Source organism: Girardinichthys multiradiatus, chromosome 21 (assembly GCF_021462225.1).
Source record: "Girardinichthys multiradiatus isolate DD_20200921_A chromosome 21, DD_fGirMul_XY1, whole genome shotgun sequence".
Classification (NCBI taxonomy): domain Eukaryota; kingdom Metazoa; phylum Chordata; class Actinopteri; order Cyprinodontiformes; family Goodeidae; genus Girardinichthys; species Girardinichthys multiradiatus.
The window spans coordinates 28,630,098-28,647,191 of record NC_061813.1 but is presented as its reverse complement, the minus strand read 5'-3'; the positions used below and the strand labels follow the sequence as shown (position 1 = coordinate 28,647,191).

Sequence of the window (17,094 nt, the reverse complement as noted above, 5' to 3'; positions counted from 1 at the left end):
TGGGTGTTTCAAATGAACAATCATTCCAGATATAAACTGTAATTTTGGAGTAAATAAAGCAGGTTAACTTTAGGATGATTAGAAAACTAAGATTAGAAAATAATGAACTATACTGCACCAATGCTGCAAATATCAAGCTAGCCTCATGTTAAAAGGTTGGCTATGGCTACAAAAAAGGGCAACTTTCTATGGGACATTTAATCAAAGATAAGTGAGAATGGTCAGAATTTTGACTGGATTGGAGAAAATCCACAATAAATTTTAATTAAGCAAAGACTACACTATCTGGCAATAATGACTAGAAGTATATTTGGAGGAGTCAAGGTGAGTCTTTGAAACCAAAGCAATTTTTATTTGCTGTCAAAAATCATGCTGTCGGGTTGTTGTGCTGCTGGTAGTACTGGTGCATTTCATGAGGTGGATAGAATAATGAAGAAGAACTACTTCTGCGTTCTTCAACTTCACCACAAAACAACAACCAGATGGTTGGAACATGGACACAACTGATTGTTCCAATAGGACAATGATCCGAAGCACAAATAAAACTGGTTTTCAAATGAATAAAGCAGGATAATATTAAGCTTCATTTGAGGTCTATGCTTAAAGTGAGGCCTGTACCTCATTTAGCCAAATATTACTGTCCAATAAAGTATAAAAGTAAAGTATAAAATATCTAATAGATTTGAACTTGTATGCCCAATTAATATTTATAAAAATAAATGGAGTTGTATGTACAACCTGGAAAAAGATTAAAAGGTAAAATCTTTATCATTATCATGATGAATGTATGTAAAGATCTGACTGCACCTCTAAATATAGGAATCACCTGCACAGAGCCAGCTCAAATTCATCAGTACTGTTAACTACTCCTCTGTATTCACACACACGAATCACTTACACTTCAGAAAATATATTCACACTCACAAGCGCCTGTCTTGTAAATTTGCAAAAACTAAAACTGTGAAAATTAAAGAAAAAAAAAAAAACTGTGCAAATTGTAGTCAGGGACAAAAGAGTAAGGCAGTAATGAAAACAAAAACACACAAAAAAGTGTTCCCATCACCCATGAAAACAAACAAACACAATGTTTCCCCAGCCAATCATCACAAACTAATCCGAAAAAAGAAGCTGAGTGTTCAGAGCTTTGATTGATCTCAGTGACAGTTCAGCTCACGTCGTGTTGCACAGCAGAGCAGGCTGTGGAAAAGTCAATTACATCTGCTGTGGTATTGAAAAGCAATACCGACAGTGTGTCCAGAGAAATGTGCCAACCCCATCGTACTAAAAACAGCAAAAAATAATAATAAAAAAACTCAGACTGGAATAAAAAGGAAAACTAGTATAAACCAGATGGATATACAAAGGCTTATAACACCAAGAAATCTCTGTTCACGTACTCTGTATTGGTTCTGAAAATATATATTGTATAGGTCACCCTGCTTCCTTCTTGGACAAAAATAATCAGTCAGTCCAATCTCTCAATGGCAGCATGATAGCAGCCAGAAATCCTTATCAATGCCAGCTGAATGACTATGTCTGAGTGCTGTCCCCTCCCCCCTGCCCCCGGCGAGTCTGTTCCTCACCGACAGGAGCTATTCGGTGGGTTTAATCTAGCTCTAAAGGGCCATATTCAGAGTTTTACCAAAGCACCTTAACCGATCAGTCGATCCTGGAGGTTCCAGGTGAGCAGTTCCTCGAGAAGCAGGAGGATACACGCAGGATGGATCGAGGGGAAGGGATCAGGTGGAGATGATTGCCTCACCTCCTCCCTCAGCACTGCTCAGATTCGATGAAGCCCTCCTTCTCATGGCCCACTGGCTCCACCTCTGCATATGCAGGATGACCTGAACCCCGGCGAAACTTCATGGCCGGCCACCTTCTCGGGCGTCTCTGCAGGGTTAGATGGGAGAGGACACGTGTGAAGATGTAAGATAGAAAAACAGAATCTAAAAGTTACATTCATGAAGCACCAAACAGGGCGGTCAAAAGGTATTTGCCCCCATACAGATTTCATTCTGTTTGTGTTTTTTGTAACACTTAAATATTTCAAACAATTAAATATATTTTAATGAGACAAAGATACCATGAGGGAACACAAAAATCATTTTTCAAATGATGATTTCATTTATTGGGGAAAGAAACTATATCCAAAACTAACTTAATTCAGCCACAATGGAGGAATTTTGAGCATGAACAGCCCGTCACAGCATCTGAACTGAAATTAAGTCCAGACTTTTACTTCGCCATTCCAAAACATTCATCTTGTCTTTTAGAGCCATTTAAAATTGGGCTTGCTGGTAGATATTTATTCTGCTGCATAACCCGAGTGCACTAGAGCTTAGGGTAAAAAATGATGGCCCAACATTCTCCTTCAGGATGTTTTTGCTAGAGAACAACAGAATTCATGGGTCAGTCAATTACAGTAAGTCATCCAGGCTCTGAAGAAGCAAGTTTAGCCCCAGACTATCACACTATAACCACCATGTTTGACTTACTGGTTTGATGCTCTTGCTCTGAAAAGCTGTTGGTTTTAGGCCAGATGTCACAGGACACACAGCTTTAAAAAAGTTCCAGAATATTTCCCCCCTTTGTGTCTCTTTCTTAATGTTGAATCATAAACGCTGATCTGAACAAAGGCAAGTGAATCCTGCAGCACTTTAGATGTTGTGCTGAGGTTTTTATTACCTCTTGATTAAGTCAACAATGTGCTTTTGAAGTAATTTTGGTAGACTTGCCGCTCTGGGGAAAGTTCCATGTTCTCATCTGTTCTGATTATGTGTTTGAGATCTTTTAGCCTACTTCATGTTGTCAAACAGTTTCAGATTAAGTAAGGTATTGATTGTACAGATTTGGCAGTAATCAGGCCTGAGTGTGGCTAGTGAAACTGAACTCAGATAATTATTTCACGAGTGGGGCAATCATCTTTACCACAGGGCTGGTTGGTTTTGCTATAGTTTTTTTAATAACTGAAATTATCACATGAAATCTGACTGATGTGTTTACTCAGCTTATCTCAGTGTGATGTATATATACATACACACTACCAGTCATACGTTTGTACACACCTTCTCATTTAATGGTTTGTCTTTATTTTTATTACTACCTCTGGGAACTCCTTCCAGACTGGACAATCATTTCCGGTGACTACCTCATGAAGCTCATCGTGAGAATGCTTCATGGTAATAATGTCTTGAGTATGTAACTACAATGTAGGTGCTCCACCTTGGCTTTTAGAGATTCTACATAAAATGTTTGAGAGTTATCAATATTCAGTCTTGATTTTCCTGGTCAATATGCCATGCTTTAAATGCTTGTCTCAATCCAGTCCAAATGGTAAATGGACTGAACTTATATAGTGCTTTTCCAGTCATGCAGACCACACAAAGCGCTTTACACTAGAGCCACATTCACCCAAACGCACTCACTAACGCTCACACATTCATACACCGATACGCAGATCGGTAGGCAACTTGAGGTTAAGTGCCTTGCCCAGGGGCACATCGACATATGGCAGGAGGAAGCTGGAATCAAACCCACAACCTTCTGATTGCAAGACGACTACTCTTCCTACCGAGCCACAGTCGCCTGTAAATATGTAGGACTTTAAACTAAAGATGATAAATGCACTCCAAGCTCAGTGAAAAACACCCAGACGGCCCTTTATTGTGGCACTGCATCATATGTTACAAATTAGACACCAACATCAGCCACCTGGGGTGTGAAGCAGTATTTTCTTACAGTACCTTTACTCTGCACAATACAGCGAAACCCAGTCCCAGTGTCTGAAAAATGCAGACAACCTGTTCCCTGTGGAAATGCCAACTAATTTATTTATTTGTATGCAACCCAGGGCAGAAAGCCATAAACCCTGTTTCCAAAGCCACAGCTGCATATAAATCACAGGACGTTGTTAATTTAAAATATAATAAGCACCACTTAAATGAGCAACAGTACCAGCTGGTTTTTCACATCATTTCAATAATGTAATGTCACAGCAAAGCAACATTTTTTTTTATTCTAATGCTGTAAGTACATTTTCTTATTGCTAGGTGCAATAATTTAGGTAATGGCTGTTGTATCGTTTGCTTTTACTCGTAAGAGTAGTTTTGCTGTGTGTTATTTGTAGCAGAGGGATTTCTTGATATGGAGCAAAGCTTTGATTTGTCATGTGCTTTTTTCATGAGATGTTTAAAGATCATTCAGTTCAGGTTTTCATTTAATAATAATGTTTGCGCTCAAGTTTCATCAGACCTTTCTCTTTGAGAATTCTTGTGCATATTTAGGAGTTAGTGGAATAAAATATCTCTTCATGCAAAAGACAAATACTGATACTGTTACACTGGCAGGACTGATGTTTGAGAAACAGACCTCAGTAGTAATTAGATTGTAGCAAAAAAAAAAAATAAAAAAAAAAATGGCTGGTTTATTTCTGAGACAGAATGACAAAGAAATAATAAAAACTCTATCCAAGGTTTTCAGCAAGATGTTTCTGCAACTGCTCACCTCAATGAGGAAGAGGCTAGCCGCAGAAGTCGGGTGATGGTACACGTAGACAGTAATCAGCACACCAGCAATCATGATGACCATCACCAGCAGGATGCCCAGGATTAGACCGGTGTGCAGAGGATGTGTGCCCGGCACTCTATTGACGGTGCTATCGGCTGGCAAAACTAAAAAAGAAAATCCATACATACATAAATTACAATACAATTACATACATAAAACATCGTTTTCTAATGTTGTTGCAGTTTTGTTAGGTACCACTAGGGGGCAATCATCATTTATCCATTGAATAGCTTTCAATATGCCCTTAAAATAATATTTTCACCATATAGAAAACACTGTAGATGAATTTATTCAGATATGCATGTGTGAAAAAGTACAGTTTAACCCGTATCATGCATTTTTCTTACTTTAGAAGATTTGTTGTCCTAGTGTAGCCTTTAAAAGGTGGACTTTAAACAGTGTGATAATTTAGCCATCCTGCAAGTTTTCGGTAAAATGACAGATGTGTTGATCACTTTAGATTCATATTTGCCACTAGACTCCGCAGATGTTGTGATATAGCTTTTGAAAGATGATAACGGCATACTGTAAACCTCTACTTAATCTTTGGGGGCCCAATTGCAGGTAAAAAACAGCATTGCCTGCAATTTCTTTGCATTTTTTCAGCCAAAATGAAACTATTAAAGCTAAAAATAAGCTCAGCTCTCAGTTGCCTGCAGTGAAACAGAGAAAGAGAACTATAATGTATGTATTCTGCAGATGTACAGCAGGTTCAGGCCACATCTATTTTTTTTCCTCTGTGTGCCCCCTGACAACTTCTCCTCAGACTTCTCTCTGCCTTTAATTAGCAGCTGTAGGCAGCACGGAGCTTGTCAGCCCACCAAGCTCTCCCCTGGCTCCCTGCCTCATTCATTTTCAACACACAGAATAACTGGGTGATAATCAAACTTGTCCAACATGTAAAAGCGCTTGCTGTAAGTGTGTAGTACTGCAGATCAGAGCAGCCATTATGTACAAAACAATCACTTAGAAATAAAAACGTATGGATAAATAGTTTAGCTGAAACAAAAAAAAAAAAACAACAAATGATCGCATTCAGTTTTGAAGCTAGAGAGCTTCTATTCTTTGAGTTTATTGGTTATATATAGTCTGAGAGTCATTTTCTGTTTCAGTAGGAAGCCCAAATGACGGGCTTCTGATCTGCCATACTGAAAGATAGCAGCGGCCGGGGGGGGGTGTGTGTGTGTGACCCAGATGCACGGACGATCAGAAACCAGGAGTCCAGCAGGATTCAGTAAGAGTTCCGTCCGGTCCCCTGAAGAAACGTTTAATATGGAGCCACAAAGCAGGATAGAGATACACAGTGACATAGGAGGCTGTTAAAAGTCACCATGACACTGGCTGGTATGGTGGTTTCACAAACCATGTCATTAAAAAGCATCAGTAACAGAAAATATCAACAGTGACAATAACTAATTAGTAGTTCATTAAAAATCAAGTTAAAGAGAAAAATTACATTAATGCACTTAGGTTGAATATACTATAAAATGTCTCAACTAACATTTAAAACCTTAAGTCCTCAGTTCTAGAGAAAAAGAGAGGTGGAGAAGAAGCATATTTTATGAACAGTGGCTCTCAAATTGTACATTTTTGCATTGAATTCTTATGTGGATTAGGAAGAATGTTTTTATTCACTGTAATGCTTAAAAACAGAATCATTCAGCTTTCTAGCAGACATCTGAACGTTTTTGGACCAAAACCGCTATTTAGGTCTATTCATGACTTCATCATGATTGACAAAAATCCCTGTTCCATCAAAAGAAAGTAACTCCAGAGCATGATGCTGCCATCACCATGATTCACTGTGGGTGCTCTCCTATAAAAGCCTGGAAGATTTTAGTCAAGCCTGGATGCTTACTTAGGAAGACACAGGACGTAATTTTCACAGATAAAAAAATCTCTGTTAAATATTTCAATTTAGGTTTTAGCAAGCTAAGTATTTTAGTTATTTAACTGGAGATCAACAAAAGTAGTACAGATGCCTTAAAAGAAAACAGTAACAGAGCTCTTTAATAGAGCACCGGATTTTCAGCCAGCCACAAAGTGTAAGGAATTGAAACTCAATCTAGGTTCAACCAACAGATGTGTTTTCCCATCCCAACCTGAGCACTTGTGCATGCATCCCTGATCAGATGGCGCCCTGGGTGGCTGCCAAATGGCCCGTATCAAAATTCTCAAATGCTGAAGATCAGTGAACACTTAATAAGTTCTATTATTGTTGAATCACTATGTTTTCTGTTAAAACTCTTACTGATTACTAAAGAAAATGTTAGATTATATGTACAATCTTTAAATGGCTTGATTTCTTCCAAATAACAGCCTAAAATCCTACAGCTTTTATTCTGGGAAAATGATGGACATACAGGTCCTTCTCAAAATATTAGCATATTGTGATAAAGTTCATTATTTTCCATAATGTCATGATGAAAATTTAACATTCATATATTTTAGATTCATTGCACACTAACTGAAATATTTCAGGTCTTTTATTGTCTTAATACGGATGATTTTGGCATACAGCTCATGAAAACCCAAAATTTCTATCTCACAAAATTAGCATATTTCATCCGACCAATAAAAGAAAAGTGTTTTTAATACAAAAAAAGTCAACCTTCAAATAATAATGTACAGTTATGCACTCAATACTTGGTCGGGAATCCTTTTGCAGAAATGACTGCTTCAATGAGGCGTGGCATGGAGGCAATCAGCCTGTGGCACTGCTGAGGTCTTATGGAGGCCCAGGATGCTTCGATAGCAGCCTTTAGCTCATCCAGAGTGTTGGGTCTTGAGTCTCTCAACGTTCTCTTCACAATATCCCACAGATTCTCTATGGGGTTCAGGTCAGGAGAGTTGGCAGGCCAATTGAGCACAGTGATACCATGGTCAGTAAACCATTTACCAGTGGTTTTCGCACTGTGAGCAGGTGCCAGGTCGTGCTGAAAAATGAAATCTTTATCTCCATAAAGCTTTTCAGCAGATGGAAGCATGAAGTGCTCCAAAATCTCCTGATAGCTAGCTGCATTGACCCTGCCCTTGATAAAACACAGTGGACCAACACCAGCAGCTGACACGGCACCCCAGACCATCACTGACTGTGGGTACTTGACACTGGACTTCTGGCATTTTGGCATTTCCTTCTCCCGTCTTCCTCCAGACTCTGGCACCTTGATTTCCGAATGACATGCAGAATTTGCTTTCATCCGAAAAAAGTACTTTGGACCACTGAGCAACAGTCCAGTGCTGCTTCTCTGTAGCCCAGGTCTGGGGAATGCGGCACCTGTAGCCCATTTCCTGCACATGCCTGTGCACGGTGGCTCTGGATGTTTCTACTCCAGAATCAGTCCACTGCTTCCGCAGGTCCCCCAAGGTCTGGAATCGGCCCTTCTCCACAATCTTCCTCAGGATCCGGTCACCTCTTCTCGTTGTGCAGCGTTTTCTGCCACACGTTTTCCTTCCCACAGACTTCCCACTGAGGTGCCTTGATACAGCACTCTGGGAACAGCCTATTCGTTCAGAAATGTCTTTCTGTGTCTTACCCTCTTGCTTGAGGGTGTCAATAGTGGCCTTCTGGACAGCAGTCAGGTCGGCAGTCTTACCCATGATTGGGGTTTTGAGTGATGAACCAGGCTGGGAGTTTTAAAGGCCTCAGGAATCTTTTGCAGGTGTTTAGAGTTAACTTGTTGATTCAGATGATTAGGTTCATAGCTCGTTTAGAAACCCTTTTAATGATATGCTAATTTTGTGAGATAGGAATTTTGGGTTTTCATGAGCTGTATGCCAAAATCATCCGTATTAACACAATAAAAGACCTGAAATATTTCAGTTAGTGTGCAATGAATCTAAAATATATGAATGTTAAATTTTCATCATGACATTATGGAAAATAATGAACTTTATCACAATATGCTAATATTTTGAGAAGGACCTGTATTCTTCCATGCAGCAGCAACAACAATATAGCCAGACTCAGACTCACAGAAAAGTGGAACATTCTTTTGCAGGTAGAAACAAGTCCTCTCTATTATCTTGGTCCTGACTAAGGAGTCTAAGGAAGCAAAGGTCAAACACAGCAGTAAAATGCCTCAGAGGACAAATGACCTGAGCAGAAACCCAGACACATCAGCTTTCCTGAGGGCTACAACTGTTCCTACACTTCACGTCACCTCTCCTAGATTTAAAGAAAAAAACAATGCATATTGATCTGATATAAAATCTAGTTTCACTGAGAATTCCAGAAAAAAATTTGATTTAGTCCTGCTGTGCTATTACTGCAACTATAACCACCTGAAGATGACCTTCAGTGCTTAAGCTGTGGGTCTCTGCATCTTTCTCACAGACCATTTTCACCTTGAATAGTATGACAGTCTCGTGCAGTGTTATGAAAGGTTAAATACATGGGAGAAAAAATGCAAAAACATCCTCACAGTGCCAGCGCTCCGCTGATTTTTAGTTATATAGTGTTTAGACACTGAAAAGTGTGAGAGATAGTCATGGATTTGCAATTGCTCTCAAGCAGGAAATTAAATATTTGATGAAATAGTTTTGCAAACTGCTTTTTCAAACAGCAGCCACTGTCAGAGTCAATATAATATTCTGTTTTTGAAGACTTACCTTGGTTGTCTCTGAGAGGCAGCGCAATCTTAGTATCATCTGCAAGGAGACAAAGAACAGACAAAGTAATCAGAATTTCTCTTTGTAGTTTGTTTTTGATGCTTTAACTCTATCAGAACCTCCCCTGAAGGCCCCAAATGAGATGAAGCTTCTTTAATTAGTGAACCATCTTCATTTACTACGCTTATTAAAAATGAATGCCTTAAATATAATGACTGAGCATCCATTATTCAACACATAATATCAGTCTGGGGTTAACTATATGTGTGAAATATGGAAATGTAGCATGACCCACTTCTTCAAGAGTAGCAGACACTTACACACACCGTACCATTCACATTATGCTAATCTGGCACATTTTCCAACAGGTCTATTTGCCTCAATGGTTTCAGTTCAAAACGAGAAAATGAAACCATGTTCTGATGAATGAAATTAGTTGTTTAAGAAGTTCTGCAAAAGGAGACAAAATAACTATTTAGACCAGGCTGATCTCACACCGGATGGCGGGTGATGAATGTGAAGTAATAAGAATAATAAAGCAGCTGTAAGAAAACCCATATACAGTTTGCTACAAACCATGAGGCAGAAACTGCACATCACCCTAAACACGGCCGTACTACAGTGAAACATGGTGATGGTGGCAGCATCATGCTGCAGGAATGTGTTTCTTCAGCGGGGACAGGAAAGTTGGTAAGAGTTGACAGGAAAATGGATGGTGATAAATACAAGGTAATCCTGAAAGAAAACTTAAGGGCTTTAGATAGCTCTCTGTATCCCTTAGCCACATCGACCACGCATACGAGAACAGGTTCTATTCCAAAGAGAAGAAGAAAAGAACTGAAAAAAATAGCGTCAAGGGAGTTTTTGTATCCTCGTTTTACACGAGAGATAAATTATCCACTCTGCAAAAAAAGTAGAAATCTCCTCACTGTATTTCTTTTAAAAAAAGCTTTGTTGTTTTTCTTCTTGTCATGATCTGGCCCATTGTTTTCTTCATCTGCTATGTGTGGTGCCATCTTTTGGCTGGCACTATTATTGTGACTACGAGCAGACCCTAGTGGACGGGTACCGATGTCAAAAGCTATGTAACATAATGTTTGCAGTTGAGCGAACAGTAAAGCAGAAGGTATAAATTAAGTTTTAGAGGCTGAAAAAAAGCTTTAGAGGTTGTTAAAGACTTGAGACTGGGGAAGAAGTTAATCTTTCAGTGGGACAACAACCCTAAACATACAGCTAGAAGTACAATATAATGGTTTAGATCAAAATCCTTTCATGTGCTAGAATGGCCTAGCCAAAGGTCAGAGCCAAATCCAATTTAGAGTCAAAACTTAAAAATCTATGTTGACCAAAGCTCTCCATTGAATCTAACTGATCTTATATAGGTCAGTTAGATTCAATGGAGGTCTAAGGCCAATATAAGAAAAGTATAGTGCAAATTAATAGTGACAAAAAGGTTTTGCATATCAAGTGAAATGTGGTCCTACAGTGTTAGACTCAAGGGGACTGAATACAACTGCAAGCCACATTTTGTTTTTACTTTTATCAGAAAAACTGTTTTTCCACTTTACAAGAATACACTACTTTGTTTTGATATATCACATAAAAACCCAAGAAAACACATTATAGTTTGTTTCTGTAAGGTGACAACATGTTAAAAGTTCCTGGGATTTAAATACTGTTTTAAGGCACTCTATCCAAAGTCAGGCTGGGAAACAGACACCTGTATCTCCAGCATCACACCCAAGCTCCTTTTGTTGGAAATCCAGCAGGAGATGTCCTAATAAAAGAAATCTTCCTTTTTCTAGCTGAAAATCATTTATTCATTCATTAGTATTATCTTAATTCCCATGTTTTGCAATAAAAACAAATCAAAACCTTAAAAACCTTATTTGCCTCTTAAGCACACACCTTTTACATCAAGGCAAACAAATGAACAGATGTAATGCCTCCATCTATACACAGTCTTCGTCCCAAACAGACATTGCTCTTCTTCGTGTCTCCATTCCTTTTTCCAAACTCTCCCATTAGCCACTGGTTGCCTGTATTTACATGATCCACCACCTGCTAACTAATCTGACCTCTGACCTGCTGCAGCTGAAGAGATAAGTGATTGTCGACGAAAACTGATCCGCTGTATGGGTCAGATTGTTGTCAACCATAACAAATACACATACCAGACTCTAACCCCTCGTAACCTCCTGGATTCCCATTTGCACAGATTTAATTCCTCAGTTAGTTTTCTTGCCACACCCTGTTTTGATCTGAACTGCTGCACTTCTCCTTGTGTGTATCCCCACAGTTGGATTGTTTTCACACAACAGCTCAGCCATATGGGCCAATCCTTAAAAAACCTAGCCACAGAGGAGGATCAATGGGCCTGTAATGAAGAAAAGGTCAACCTCTGTCTCTGCAAGAGATGGAAGTAAACACCTCTATGTGAAAATGAAGGAATCCATTATAGTCCTAACTTTAAATCTTGTTTACTGACAGCATCAAACCTTGGATGTGAAACTGTATTTTTTAATTGTAAAGATTGTGTTTAAAATGGTTTAAATATTGTATTATCTATGTATTGTTATGATCCCTGGGTGTATGTTTTCTGATCTTTTCTGGGTTTATGTTAGTAAGGTATTTCTACAAAAAGGTAATTTCTGTGTTTATTATTGTTGTCTATGTCTGGTCAGTTTAGTTAAACCCTCTGTGTTTAGCTTCTTACTTATTTCTAATGTTCTTTTTATGCATTTAAATTATTTGTGTTAGTCTTGTAATTCCTTTATGTTTTGGTTCAGCTGCCTCTGTTTACACTGTGTTAATTAGTCTCCATCTCTCAGTCTCCCTTTTAAAAAATATACAGAAATCTCATGATGTCTTCTTTAAATGTGTAGCTATATCAATGAAGAGGGAAGATTTATCCTTTATAATGATTTTAGAAAACTATGAGACTGGTTGGTTTATGGACATTAAAATAGTCTATAGTAGTGTAAATCACCAATGTTGTTCAGAAAAATCAAAAAAGGTGTGATGAATTGTTCACAGTGTACAAAGTTCAGTTTTTAAATTGGATCAGTTGAGGTCAAAGCTAAATCTTGGATAAGTCAGAGTCCCTGAGAGGAAATTTAGAGACACAGTTTGTTGTGGGTCCTGAGCAACAAACCTGCTTCTGGTAAGCAAACAGCTTTGTTTAGTTATAAAAAATTAATTTAAAAGGAATTATATCATTGTTTATAAGCAAAGTTACATTTAGTTAAGCACTAGGAGCCACAGACAAAATAGCAAAATCAGTTATACAGGGACTGTTATTACACTATTTACATAATATACAAGTGCTATGGCTGAATATTAGATTGTAGAGTGATTTAAATTAATGTATGACACACTAATTCTGTCTTAATCCAGGGCTTTTTAAATCTAAAGAGCCATTTTGCCCTTATTCCTTACAAAATAATATTTGTCTAGAACAGCAAAAATGGGATCTCATGAAGTTTTCTAAATATGAACTATAAAATGTAATTTTATTGTGAAATATTTTTACTAGGGTGGACAACACTGTCGCAGAATAAGGCCAACTGAGTCCTAAAACACACTGCTCATTTCTAAATCCCTAGTCTAAACTTGACCATATCTACAGTCAGAACAATGACTACAGTACATGTTTTTGAAAAGTGGAACTGTCACAAACAAGGCTGATTGAGGACAGAAGTTTATCTTGCCACCATGAACAGCAGACAGGATATCAAGAGACATAATAAAAAATCCCCAAAGCTCACTGTTAGACAACTGTAGTAATTTGTTCAGTGAGACTGTGCTATTATGATAAAATATTCATTTATGTTACAGCTTTATGCATCTTTACAATGGGTGCCAATAAGGGTGGCTCCAAACCATTAAACACTAATGTAACTTATCAGACTGGAAAGTGGATGTCTGAAATCAAGGTCCATTAACTCTTTGTTGATCCCAGACATCAAGCTGGAGTAACATCAATACAAAAGCATAGGAAAACACATTATATAAAGTACTGTGTGCTTTTAGGTTTGATTATAAAGGGTTTCTATGGTGACATGGTGTTACATAGCAAGTAGGCCCTTCCTAGCAATAACATTCAACACAGCCATATCTAGAGTTTATCTTTAACTAAAAATATTACTAAATGATCATGCAACTGGAAGCAAGTGCAAACAGTGGGTTTAGCCAGTTCCCAACTTCTGCAAAGGGGAAGTAAAATAAATGGAAGTAAACAAACTTCAAAGGACACCTTTAATGTTTTCCTATTATCAGCAAAAAAACTGTGTCAGCTACTTTTAACAGATTTGCATCAGATAAAAATGAGATTATGCTTTGGTTTAGTCTCCTGCTGGGGTACAATGAATCATGTGCTGAATACATTATAACAGCAAAGGAGCGCAACCTCCTTGATTTTTGTTGCCTGTGCAAAACTTTAGTGAAGAGCACAAAGACAATATTCATATTTATATGTATAATTACATAGAATTGTTTAAATTTAATACAATATTGAACAACATACACTGCTCAAGAAAATAAAGGGAACACTTAAACAACACAATATAACTCCAAGTAAATCAAACGTCTGTGAAATCAAACTGTCCACTTAGGAAGCAACACTGATTGACAATCAATTTCACATCCTGTTGTGCAAATGAAATAGACAACAGGGGGAAATCTTTGGTGATTAGCAAGACACACTCAATAAAGGAGTGGTTCTGCAGGTGGGGACCACAGACCACTTCTCAGTACCTATGCTTTCTGGCTGATGTTTTGGTCACTTTTGAATGTTGGGGGTGCTTTCACACTCATGGTAGCATGAGACAGACTCTACAACCCACACAAGTGGCTCAGGTAGTGCAGCTCATCCAGGATGGCACATCAATGTGAGCTGTGGCAAGAAGGTTTGCTGTGTCTGTCAGCGTAGTGTCCAGAGCCTGGAGGTGCTACCAGGAGACAGGCCAGTACACCAGGAGATGTGGAGGAGGCCGTAGGAGGGCAACAACCCAGCAGCAGGACTGCTACCTCCGCCTTTCTGCAAGGAGGAACAGGAGGAGCACTGCCAGAGCCCTGCAAAATGACCTCCAGCAGGCCACAAATGTGCATGTGTCTGCACAAACGGTTAGAAACCGACTCCATGAGGATGGTATGAGGGCCCAACGTCCACAAATGGGGGTTGTGGTCACAGCCCAACACCGTGCAGGACGTTTGGCATTTGCCAGAGAACACCAGGATTGGCAAATTCGCCACTGGTGCCCTGTGATCTTCACAGATGAAAGCAGGTTCACACTGAGCACATGTGACAGACGTGACAGAGTCTGGAGACACCGTGGAGAGCGATCTGCTGGCTGCAACATCCTTCAGCATGACCGGTTTGGCAGTGGGTCAGAAATGGTGTGGGGTGGCATTTCTTTGGAGGGCCACACAGCCCTCCATGTGCTCACCAGAGGTAGCCTGACTGCCATTAGGTACCGAGATGAGATCCTCAGACCCCTTGTGAGATCATATGCTGGTGCGGTTGGCCATGGGTTCCTCCTAATGCAGGACAATGTTAGACCTCATGTGGCTGGAGTGTGTCAGCAGTTCATGCAAGATGAAGACATTGAAGCTATGGACTGGCCCGCTTGTTCCCCAGACCTGAATCCGATTGAGCACATCTGGGACATCATGTCTTGCTCCATCCACCAACGTCATGATGCACCACAGACTGTCCAGGAGTTGGCAGATGCTTTAGTCCAGGTCTGGGAGGAGATCCCTCAGGAGACCATCCACCATCTCATCAGGAGCATGCCCAGGCGTTGTAGGGAGGTCATACAGGTACATGGAGGTCACACACAATACTGAGCCTCATTTTGACTTGTTTTAAGGACATTAAATCAAAGTTGGATCAGCCTGTAGTGTGTTTTTCCACTTTAGTTTTGTGTGTGACTCCAAATCCAGGCCTCCGTTGGTTAATAAATTGAATTTCCATGGACGATTTTTGTGTGATTTTGTTGTCAGCACATTCAACTTTGTACAGAACAAAGTATTCAATGAGAATATTTCATCCATTCAGATCTAGGATGTGTTATGTGAGTGTTCCCTTTATTTTTTTGAGCGGTGTATATTTGCTGAGTATATTTCCTTTTGCACCTACATTGTGGTTCTAAATTATTTCTAAATTTAGATGCTGCAGTTATTACTTATAAACATTAAATAGTGCATCTACCTGATATGAAGACATTTTAACTTAATAAGTTGTATATTTAATTGGTAATCTCATTATTTGACCAATACTGACCTACCAGCTTGTCGTGATTTTTGTCCTTGGGCGTGAACGCCAAGTTCATGCCCCAGCCATGCCCCCTAAACATGGCCGAAAACGTAATAACTTTTAATCCCCCAAATTTTGGGCACATTTGCTAAAATACTCGGGGAAACAGGTAAAATGTAGCACATGAGGTCATCAAATGGACAACAAGAATATTATATATATTTGATAGTAACTAATTTTCAGAGTACACTGTTATGGTCAACAATTGACAAGTTTAGAAATTGGATTATAAAGTTTCAAGTAGGTCATATTTTCAAGCAGTATTTTTTCTCATTGTTGGCTTCATCCTCAACAAGCTACGTTCTTCTTGTTATCCGGTGGTCAGCTCAATGCCTTTAAGCTAAGAAACTCTTAGATTTGTAACTTTCCAAACGAAGTAACCTCAACAGATTGTAAAGTTACCTCTAGTTTTCCCTGAGCTCTAGCATCTTGTTCACTATGATCTAGATCATATGTGGGCACAGAGGACAGTGAAACTCCATAGCAAGTAGAGTACCTACTGGCGCCTCAAATAGTTTTAGCATACCAAATATTGCATGTATGGCATTCAATATGTTGTGTGGGTCTACCAGAAAGAGTATTTAAAATTAAACTTGAAAGAGTTGCAGGTAAAAAAGAGGAATAGCCTTCAGGTATAATATGGCAGTTTCTAAAATAAAACTGTCAGCTTGCAGCCTAGTTTAATAGATGGCATAAGGTGAATCTGCAGAGCATGATTTCAGTTTTTGAACTGGTGAGATTTGTCCCAATTCAGTCTGTATTGTTTAAAAGGTGGAGCAAGAAGAAAGAAATGAGACTGTTTGTGAAAAAGAGGGTCTCAAAGAGGAAGGTTCAAGAAAGTGGTGGTAAATTTCTGCCTGAACAGAGCAACACTCACTAGTGGTCCTGAGATCATATGAAGATTTTCTGTCTGCTACTTTACCTTCAGTGGGAGCACTGGTGGGAGCGTGAGAGGTGGAAGGTGTGTCCCAGCCTGCTGTGGTTCCTTTACTTTTCGATGCTGTTTTGGCAGTGATAGTGGTGGCCAAGGTGTCCAGTTGCGTAGTGTCGTCTATATCACACATCTTGTCTTTGGTCTGATAGGAAGAAAGAGTTTTTTTCATGTTTTGTACAAGGTCCCAAAGCATAAAAAGTGCACCTGAAACCTTCCGACACAAACATTAATGTATTTCACCTTGAGGAAGCAGAATGCCAAATCTAGACAGGGTAAAGCAGAGATGCTTCAGTCTAGTTTTTAGGTTCCAATCCAATCCTGATGTCTAAATATTTAAATCTTACAATACCAACATCCTGCAATCTTGTTTTGGTCATGTTGCAGGACCATCCAAGAATGACTTCATTATAGGATCAGATACTACTACTAGTTCGGATCGGGCTGAACTGTAAGGTCAAGTCCTTTTATTGAATCCTTACCTCATCTGGGCAGGTGTTATCCACCCAGTCCTGGCGATGGCGGTCAAAGCCGCTGGAGCATCTGAGGGCAGAGAGTCATCACCAAAGTCATAAGAACTAATATTTTCAGAATCGTCAACATCGCAACAATTTATCCATTTATACAAAAGCTTGCAACAGAACTATAAAACAAAATAGTTTCAATAACT

At 39.1% G+C, this 17,094-nt stretch overlaps 1 protein-coding gene across 2 annotated transcripts in view; it reads right to left on the bottom strand.

Annotated features, from left to right (window-relative positions):
- Positions 1-325: 325 nt before the first annotated feature.
- plxdc2b (plexin domain containing 2b) overlaps positions 326-17,094 on the bottom strand; it is a 136,480-nt gene continuing 119,711 nt past the window's right edge. For both annotated transcript variants that reach the window (XM_047350523.1, XM_047350524.1), the window contains 5 exons: positions 16,907-16,967; positions 16,416-16,569; positions 9,178-9,216; positions 4,504-4,670; positions 326-1,890 (listed from right to left, as the gene is read on the bottom strand). In XM_047350523.1, coding sequence (XP_047206479.1) covers positions 1,771-1,890; positions 4,504-4,670; positions 9,178-9,216; positions 16,416-16,569; positions 16,907-16,967 — 541 coding nt within the window. In that variant the 3' untranslated portion in view covers positions 326-1,770. The remainder of the gene's footprint in view (positions 1,891-4,503; positions 4,671-9,177; positions 9,217-16,415; positions 16,570-16,906; positions 16,968-17,094) is intronic.